Consider the following 10,236-nt stretch of genomic DNA (forward strand, 5'->3'; position numbering starts at 1 on the left):
TAATTATTCAGTTTTCTGGCAAGTAGCCATGTGATAAGCGGGATAATGTACATTCAGCCGGTTGGCATTGCAAAATAAAGTCCTGGACCACAAAACCAGTCATAAGAGTCAATTTTTTTAAAATTGAGATTTATACATCATCCGAAAGCTGATAAATAAGCTTTCCATTGATGTATGGTTTGTTAGGATAGGACAATATTTGGCCGAGATACAACTATTTGAACCTCTGGAAACTGAGGGTGCAAAAAAAAAAAAAAGAAATATATTGAGAAAATCGCCTTTAAAGTTGTCTAAATTAAGTTCTAAGCATTGCATATTATTAATTAAAAATTAAGTTTTGATATATTTACAGTAGGAAGTTTACAAAACATCTTCATGGAACCTGATCTTTACTTAATATCCTAATGATTTTTGGCGTAAAAGAAAAATAGATAATTTTGACAAAATACAATGTGTTTTTGGCTATAGCTTCAAATATACCTGTGCTTCTTATGACTGGTTTTGTGGTTCAGGGTGACATATTTATATTATATAAATCTAAATTATATAGTTAGATATAGTTTAAAACATAAAAAACAAACTGTGTGTTAAAGTTTATAGATTACTTGTGTTTGTATGTGATATTTTGTGTCATCAGTTCAAATGTCAACTGCAAGGTGAAATAGAAGAAACAGAGCTCCATGTGACATCCAGTTACAAATTAACTTCATCTAAGAATGACAAGCTAAGGACACACCTCCAGCAACCTTTGCACAACCTACCTGCCATTTCCTTAATCTTGGAAATGGCTAACAAAATGAACCTGCCCATGTTTAAATGTGATGCATGAGGAGAAAAAACATTCGTTTTGACATATTCTGAATCACCAGAAGAGCCAAATCTCAGGTGAGTTGCCTCACAACATTTCTTTCACTGTATTCTGATGCTTAAATTCATCTCTAGATATGTATATGGTTGTTAAATAGCTTTTTAACATGACAAAAGCAATTCAAAACCCAACATGTGATCTCTTTGGCACATATGAGGAAGACAATATCTTAATACATTGTTCAAGGTTGCTAGTATAATGTTTGATGACCACACATTTCCACCTATCAACCCTCATGTTATTTTGCATTCTGTTGTCAACCACAACAAGCCAACTGCTAGGGAAGGTAAAGTGAACTATTATGGGAATCAACATAGTTAACCGCACATTACTTGCTAAACTGACGGATGAGACTTAATATTGTCTAATGTATCACAGGAACATTTAAAAAGGTAGGCCTAACCCAACTACTACTACTACTTCTTATTTTGTGCACTGTACTAATGCTAATAAAAAGCTAAATATTAAGGGGAAACGTAAATATAGACATTTTAATGTTCTAACTTTTTCAGGAACTTCATGCAGGTAACAATTTAAATTATTTATTTTAAATTATAGTTTTCAGATTGTTCTATATACGAAAACAACAATACAAAGTCCTTGGTGCCAATGTAATCAGTAACATACAACAGAGGTGGGTGTATATGTAGTGTATATTTGATCTTGAGGAGGTCAAGTGAAAGACTCCTTTCTCTGCCGTATTTCCGCAGTGTGTTCGGACCTGCACATTTAGGTCTGGGAAAGCATCTGTGGGCTGTTAGTTTGCAAGCAGCATAAGGAGATAAAGGTGAACTCAGGATCCTATCAGTTCTTGCCTTTACCGCACCTTTTCTGAAGCTGTCTTTCTCACATTTATAACCATACGCACAGGCAGACACTTCCAACTTGGCTGACACTCAGATCCTGCAGGTATGCTGTTACAGGGGCGTCCTGAGACAGGAAGAGATAAAAGCAGCTCCTAAGGAGTGTTTACAGCCTGAAATGAATAGTGGGAGAGGGAGGGAACGAGAGGAAGGGCCCCTATAAAAAAATATTGAACTCTCCATGAAATGTGGCCCCTGTGGACGCCACAAGGAGATAAGCAGGAAATGCTAAAGCCCGTGAGATGAAACATAAAAACACTGTTTGCTTTATACATACACTGTAAAAAAATAAAAAAAACAATTTGTTGAGTCAGCTTAAAACTAAACTAAAATAAGTTTAGTCAACTTGAAATGTTAAGTTGTACTAAGTAACAACTTAGATATTTGTGTTTGCTAAACTTAACAGATGGGTAAGTAACCCAGCTGCCTTAAAATTTTAAGTTGATTCAACTCAAATATCTAAGTTGTCACTTACTATAATTTAACATTTCAAGTTGAATAAACTTTTTTTGAGTTGACTGAACTTAAAATTTTAAGGCAGCCAGGTTACAAATTATTTTAAGTTGACTCAACAAATTGTTTTTTTTACAGTGTAAAGTATGTACACATGTATTATTCCAACACATTCTTATGGCAATCCATAACTATTTTACAACATAATTTGCATTTTTTTATGCAATCTGCAGTCTGGCTGTTTTAAAGGCATGCTTTCATACTCTTTCTTAAAAAATTGCCCCCTCTTCAGATACTGACTCTTTCTTATAAGACCAGGTTGTTTAAAAACAAGTAATATATTTAAAATACATTTATTTCATACTAAGTATAGTTCAAATCTGTTAACATATTTACTGACATGTTGCTTGAGACTTCCTGATATGAAAATCATAATTAAACTTCATTTAGAGTACTACTTGCGTACAATGCACATTTCTTAGTATTATGCCTAAAATGTGTTTTAATGTCACTGATGATGAGAATTTTGTGATTTTTGAATAATATAGTTTTTTAAATGTAAGATATTTAAACCGTACCTAAAGTATACTTGCAATAGTTTCACTTTATATACTTAAGTATATCTTTTTTTAGACCTCATCACTACTTCCACGCATTTAAAGTGCATTAAGTACAAAATGAGTTTTTCCAGTTTAGTAGACTTTAAAGTATATCAGTTTAGCATACTACAAGTACAATTTGTAGTATACTTATCATGAAATAACTGTATTTCAAATACATTTTAGTATATTTGTTTTTCACTAAGGTAGTAAAATTGTTTTAAGATAGTAGCAGTGACAAGTATTATTGGATTTATGATCAATTTTCACGATATATTTGCGATCATTAACAATTCAGAAGTTAATTTTTTAGGTTGTTTACCTGGTCACTTAAACAAGTTCTTTTAAATTGTAGCACACATCAACTTTATTGTTTTGTATTACACTTTTTTGTACTTTATTACCCTTATTGCACCTTGTTATGTCACTCTCTGGAATCTTAGATTCTTATTGCTCAGTTTTAGCATTCTGTGGTTAAATATGTTTGCAGAATTGTATTGTTTACTTCACAAACAATACAGAATTGTATTGTGTGCTTCACAGTAAACGCATGGAGTTGTTGTTAGTTGTAGGATTATGCTGAGTCTTGTGGTAGATCGCTAAATGTGTCAGCATGTTAGAGTTCCTTTTGCTGTTTACAGGAACCTCATGAATGTTTTTTAATTATTTGCAATTGATGTAATGACACAATTTCGTATAGGTTTATATATGGAGCACTGAAAGAATTCAAAAAAACACTGTCATACAAAATATTTTAGATTTTAGAAATGTTTAACAAAGTGTTTTATAAATGTTAACTTTCATAGAGCTTCATTCAAATGGTAACAAACAATGTGTTTTAATTGAGTCAAAAATATAATTTATATATACATTACCAGTCAAAAGTTTTTGAGCAGTAAGATTTGTCATGTTTTTTTAAAGAACTCTCTTCTGCTCGCCAAGCCTGCATTTGTTTGATCCAAAATACAGCAAAAGCAGTAATATTGTGAAATATTTTTACTATTTAAAATAGCTGCTTTTTATTTGAATATATTTTTAAATGTAATTTATTCCTGTGATCAAAGCTAAAATTTCAGCATCATTACTCCAGTATTCAGTGTGACATGATTCTTCAGAAATCAATATTATCAATATTCAAAGCAGTTGAATTTTTTTTAGGCTTCTTTGGTAAATAGAAAGATCCAAAGATCAGCATTTATCTGAAATAAAAAAGCCTTTGTAACATTATACACTATACCATTCAAAAGCTTGGAGAAATAAATTATATAAATTAATACTTTTATTTAGCAAGGATGCTTTAAATTGATTAAAAGTGATGATAAAGACATTTATAATGTAACAAAAGATTTCTATTTCAGATAAATGATGTTCTTCTGAACTTGAAAAAATTCTACTCAGCTGTTTTCAATATAATAATAAAAAATAATGTGTTTTGAGCAGCAAATCAGCATATTAGAATGATTTCTGAAGAATCATGTGACTGGAGTAATGATGCTAAAAATTCAGCTTTGAAATCCTAGGAATAAATTATATTTTAAAATATATTCAAATAGAAAACGGTTATTTTAAATAGTAAAAATATTTCAAAATTGTACTGTTTTTGCTGTACTTTAAATCAAATAAATGCCAGCTTGGTGAGCAAAAGAGACTTTAAAACTTTTGACTGGTAGTGTAATTGAATCAATCTATATTAGGTTGCACCATATACTATATTAGATTCTTATTGCTCAGTTTTAGCATTCTGTGGTTAAATATGTTTGCAGAATTGTATTGTTTACTTCACAAACAATACAGAACTTGTGTGCTTCACAGTAAATGCATGGAGTTGTTGTTTGTTGTAGGATTATGCTGAGTCTTGTGGTAGATCGCTAAATGTGTCAGCATGTTAGAGTTCCTGTTGCTGTTTACAGGAACCTCATGAATGTTTTTTAATTATTTGCAATTGATGTAATGACACAATTTCGTATAGGTTTATATATGGAGCACTGAAAGAATTCAAAAAAACACTGTCATACAAAATATTTTAGATTTTAGAAATGTTTAACAAAGTGTTTTATAAATGTTAACTTTCATAGAGCTTCATTCAAATGGTAACAAACAATGTGTTTTAATTGAGTCTAAAATATAATTTATATATACATTACCAGTCAAAAGTTTTTGAGCAGTAAGATTTGTCATGTTTTTTTAAAGAACTCTCTTCTGCTGAGTCAGTATAATTTTTTGGGAAATAAATTCTATAAATTAATACTTTTATTTAGCAAGGATGCTTTAAATTGATTAAAAGTGATGATAAAGACATTTATAGTGTTACAAAAAGTTTCTATTTAAGATAAATGATGTTCTTCTGAACTTGAAAAAATTCTACTCAGCTGTTTTCAATATAATAATAATGTGTTTTGAGCAGCAAATGCATATTAGAATGATTTCTGAAGAATCATGTGACTGGAGTAATGATGCCAAAAATTCAGCATTGAAATCCTAGGAATAAATTATATTTTGAAATATATTAAAATAGAAAACGGTTATTTTAAATAGTAAAAATATTTCAAAATTGTACTGTTTTTGCTGTGCTTTAAATCAAATAAATGCCGGCTTGGTGAGCAGCAGAGCTTTCTTTAAAAAACATTTACTGTTCAAAAACTTTTGACTGGTAATGTAATTGAAATCTATATTAGGTTGCACCAACAAAAAAGTTTGTAAAAATTGATAAGTTTGTACCACATTTTGCAGTTGCAAATGCAGATTTGCTAGCTACAAAGTGTGTGGGATGTTTTCTATTCTTTCCATTGTTCTGACAGGGTCAATAACCAGCCTTGACTACCCAATAAAGCAAAGATTCATTTGACATACAATTATGAAACGGCACCAGAACTCAAGCTTTTGCAGTGCTGAAGGTCATTGCAGTGTTTGCCATTTATCATCTTTAACTGTGATTTGTGCAGGAAGCAGGAAAACATGGGGTCTGCTGCACACAAAGTGTGTGTGCTCCTGTGTTTTTGGGTCTCAGGATCATGCTACACACTCCAGACCGTGGGCCCATGTACGGTCAACAGAAAGACGGTGAGGAAAAACAACACACACTCTGGCCTCTTTTGTTCCCTGAGCCAGAGCAAGTGCTGCTACATCAGGAGTATCCTGTTTGTAGGCACTTGTTTCCTGTTTTTGGTGACAGAGGTTTACCCAGTCTGTTAGTGGTTCAAGTGGTGAGAAAATACATTTCTTGTTTATTGTTTAAAACCGCAAGTGGGTAATATGGCCTTTTTAACTTTTTTTTTACATCTTTACTGAACAGAGCTAAATTATAGTATATGTAAATGCATGTTTGTTTGTTTTTAATCCTCTAATACAATTTCAATTGACTCTTGCTGATTCCAGAAGTAAGTTTCATAACCATATACCTTTTTTTTTTGCTTTTATTTTCAGGCTGCATTTGACTGTAGTGGGAAAAGACTTACATCAGTACCAAAGCACATCTGGACAAACGTAACCGAACTGGACCTGTCTGACAATCTCTTAGACTTGACCCACACTGATAACTTCAAGCGGCTGAACCTCTTCAGCCATTTAGTTTCACTCAACCTATCAGGCAACTACCTCCCCCTACTGTTAAAAGAGCATCTCTACAGCTTTTCTTCTCTTAAAGTACTAGACCTGAGTAGGTGTAAACTGGCCACAGTGGAGGCAGACGCTCTGACCGGCCTTTCCAGTTTACAGATGCTCTTCCTGGGGGACGTTCAGTCGACTGCAGTTAAAGACCTGAGATTGAGTCCGTTTGTGGAAATCAGAGGAGAAGAGAATAACAGACAGAAAGTGGGAGACAGAGTATTGATTAGCAGAGCATCAAAACGCACAGCACAGGATGACCACTATGATGGTATGAAGACTTTTATCTCATCTGTATTAGATTTTGTTCATTACTTAGGTTAGTGAGGTACAGTTGGAGTGAACAATAGAAATCTTTTACAAATCTACACTACCAGTCAAAAGTTTTTGAACAGTAAGATTTTTTATGTTTTTCAAAGAAGTCTCTTCTGCTCACCAAGTCTACATTTACTTGATCAAAAGTTCAGCAAAAACAGTACAATTTTGAAATATTTTTAGTATTTAAAATAACTGCTTTCTGTTTGAATATATTTTAAAATGTAATTTATTCCTGTGATCAAAGCTAAATTTTCAGCATCATTACTCCAGTCTTCAGTGTGTTACGTGATCCTTCAGAAATCATTCTAATATGCTGATTTGCTATTCAAGAAACATTTATTATTATTATTATTGTTGTTGTTGTTGTTATCTTTTGATTATTATGATCAATATTTAAAACAGTATGTTTTTTTCCGGGATTGTTTGATGAATAGAAAGATCCAAAAATCAGCATAATCTGAAATAAAAAGCTTTTGTAACATTAAATTCTAGAAAAATTATAGAAATTATATAAATAAATACTTTTATTTAGCAGCTATGCTTTAAATCGATCAAAAATGATGAATAAAGACATTTATAGTGTTACAAAAGATTTTTATTTTAGATAAGTTCTTCTGAACTTTCATTAAAGAAAACTGAAAACATTCTGCTGAGCTGTTTTCAACATAATAATAATAATAATAAAAGTTTTTTGAGCAGTAAGTCAGAATATTAGATTGATTTCTAAAGGATCATGTGACTGGAGTGATGATGCTAAAAATTCAGCTTTGAAATCACAGGAATAAATTACATTTTAAAATATATTCAAATAGAAAACAGTTATTTTAAATAGTAAAAATGTTTCACAGTTTTACTGTTTTTGCTGTACTTTGGATCAAATAAATGCAGGCTTAGTGAGCTGATGAGACTTCTTTAAAAATCTATAAAAAAAACTTTTGACTAGGAGTGTAGTTTCTGTTCCTTAGAAATGTTTCATGTTGGTTTCATATGGATTTGAAAAACTGTAATACCATTTTCAAGAGATGTTTTATTTGAATGACTTTAAAAATGTAATGTGGTGTAACCATCAAATGAAAAATAATTTCCTTACACCTTAAATGCAAGTGTACATATCTTAATTAATGTTTTAAAAACAGTTTTAAATATTGAATTATTGTTGTAATTACTTTTAATTCAGAAATGATTGTTTTTGAGGACTCACACCACATGACATTTTACAATCTGTATTAAACTGTCATTTATTTTATTTTATTTTTTTATTTAAAATTTCCATTTTTTTCTTGCAGAAATTATTTATTATTAATAATAACAGACTACAAGCCACTTTTTAGTTTTTTGTTAAAAAAAAAAAACAGTATTTTAATAAATCCTTTTTTTAATTATGACATCAATACAGTTGTATCACCCTGACATTTTTTACTTTGAGTCAACTCCAAAATAATAAAAAAAATAATAATTATGAAATAAAAACACAAAATAAAATATAAAACAGAAACTTAACTTAACTTTCAAATCACAAAAGATGGGCATTCAAGTCATTTTATGAGTGAATTGCATTTTTTTATATATGTTGGTCTAACATTAGATGAGGACTATGTCTTTCAGCAGTTTTCTCTGCAATAAATTATATTTATATGGAAGAATAAGCAATTTGCAAAGCAATGTTTTGTAAGCAAAACACAACATAATCTTTTTTTAGCTATCGAATTGGGCATAGACTATCATTTTTTAATATGATTTGTTTTTCTCATTGCAGGCTATTCTAAGGATGTCAACCATGGAGTCTTTCTTCGTAAACTACTCGCAGTGACAACAATACAACCACAAAGCAACAGTACAAGTGCTAATGGTCAAAAACCTTTTTTTCTCCCATGCAATCTAGTGTGATTACATTATTACCTGTGATTACATCTGAGACTAATCTAACCATTATAAATAACAGTTTCAGCTTCAACAACAAGTGAACCCAAAAGGTCTTCAGAAAGCTGGAAGGTCCTTGTGGCTGTTCTGGGGTCAGCTATCACCCTCTCTATTTTTATCGCTTTGATGGCCAAGTACAAAGTCTTGCACAAGTATCTGGCGAGCTACAGACACTCCAGGCTCAGCGAAGTAGATGCCACGAGTCAGTGTGACCCTGCAAATTTTGAGGTGGGATTCTCGACCCAGGGTGGCCCCGGGACTCGCGCAGCTGCACCTACCAATGGCGCTGAGGAGGATGACGACGGGTTTATTGAAGACAACTATATTCAAGCGAGTGAGACAGAGAGAGCCGCAAGAGCAGCAACACTGACTGATGACGATGATGAGGAGGAAGAGATTGAATTTAGTATTGGTTAGCATTATTATGTGTAATGAGGTTAAATCTTATTTATAATAACTTGCATTAAGTAGTCATTAACAAACAAACATACTTCATAATCAGTTGCTGAACTATTTTTTTGAATAATTCATTGAAAAAAAAAAGAGAAGAATATACAGTGGCCCTAAGTATTTGACGACTTATGCTACTTAGTGTAATATTTCCAAAGAAAAATCGATAACGCTTTACAATAAGGTTCACTAGTTAACATTAGGTAACTACATTAGTTAACATGAACTAGCATTTCAGCATTTACTAATGCAAAATTACAATATTAAAATCACAAGTTGTGTTTGTTAACATTAGTTAATGCACTGTGAACTAACATGAACTAACAACGAACAACTATTTTTATGAACTAACATTAGCAAAGATTAATAAATACTGCAATAAATGTATTGTTCATAGTTCATCTTGTTAGTTAATAGGCCCTACATTAACTAATGTTAACAATTGACACCTTATTGTAAAGTGTTACTGAAAAATCTTTTCTGTTTTAATATTTTCTGCTCTATTTTGACACGTCCAAATAGTTTATAGGGCCACTTTGTTGAAAGCATCTGAAAATATATGAATCAAAGCTGAATGACATTTGAATGTACAGTAGGCATATAGGCATTTATACAATTTTTGTTGACATTATTAATGAAAGTTATTGTAACACTTTACTTTAAATGATAATATTAATTAATTGTCTAATATATTGTCTTTCTAGAAATTGGATTTACATTTACTTTCAATTGCGTTCTGGACCATACATATTTTGTATTTTGTATGTTTCTCTTCATTTCTATTTTTTTTTTTTTTTTTTTGAGAAAACGTTCTTTCATTGGCCACTGGGCGCCGCCTTTGTGTACTTTATTACTTAGCCTAGAATTAAATATTACAAGGTTATTAATGATATTATTATGTATTTTGATATTGTTATATAATATAACACAAATTAAACATTGCATGGCATTCACTTCATTATAAACGAATGTCGTGTTGGTAGGCTTTTTATTTGTATCTACTTTTTAATAAAGCATTGTCACCTGAAAGTAGTTGAAGTTACGTCAAACGGCTTATACACTTCAACAAAGCGACGCGACGAAACCGCGTGGATCGCTTGGTTAATTCTGATCGCAGCGTTCTAGTTTTGACGCGTGGCGTCTCTCGCAGTTTACACCACAG

At 31.5% G+C, this 10,236-nt stretch overlaps 2 protein-coding genes across 5 annotated transcripts in view; one reads left to right on the top strand and one right to left on the bottom strand.

Annotated features, from left to right (window-relative positions):
* The first annotated feature begins 756 nt into the window (after positions 1-756).
* Positions 757-10,028, top strand: c6h1orf210 (chromosome 6 C1orf210 homolog). 3 transcript variants are annotated; one of them, XM_051111532.1, is made up of 5 exons: positions 757-885; positions 5,726-5,843; positions 6,207-6,657; positions 8,461-8,553; positions 8,647-10,010. In XM_051111532.1, exons 2-5 carry the CDS (start codon positions 5,739-5,741, stop codon positions 9,039-9,041), a joined length of 1,044 nt encoding a protein of 347 aa, XP_050967489.1. In that variant the 5' UTR covers positions 757-885; positions 5,726-5,738; the 3' UTR covers positions 9,042-10,010. The 3 variants fall into 3 exon arrangements, with proteins under 3 accessions (XP_050967489.1, XP_050967490.1, XP_050967492.1); XM_051111533.1 differs by lacking the exon at positions 757-885 and adding an exon at positions 1,131-1,260 and having other exon boundaries at positions 8,647-10,028; XM_051111535.1 differs by lacking the exon at positions 757-885 and adding an exon at positions 1,580-1,655 and having other exon boundaries at positions 8,647-10,028.
* The window catches only part of LOC127166347 (transmembrane protein 125), a 41,885-nt gene continuing 35,047 nt past the window's right edge, over positions 3,399-10,236 (bottom strand). Inside the window, exon 5 of one of the 2 annotated variants that reach the window (XR_007827888.1) lies at positions 3,399-3,408. The gene's annotated coding sequence lies outside the window, so the exon portion shown is untranslated. Of the gene's footprint in view, positions 3,409-4,667; positions 4,678-10,236 lie in introns of those variants that run through there. The other variant, XR_007827889.1, reaches the window with a different exon arrangement.

The sequence above is a fragment of the Labeo rohita genome, chromosome 6 (genome assembly GCF_022985175.1).
Source record: "Labeo rohita strain BAU-BD-2019 chromosome 6, IGBB_LRoh.1.0, whole genome shotgun sequence".
In the NCBI taxonomy this organism is placed as follows: domain Eukaryota; kingdom Metazoa; phylum Chordata; class Actinopteri; order Cypriniformes; family Cyprinidae; genus Labeo; species Labeo rohita.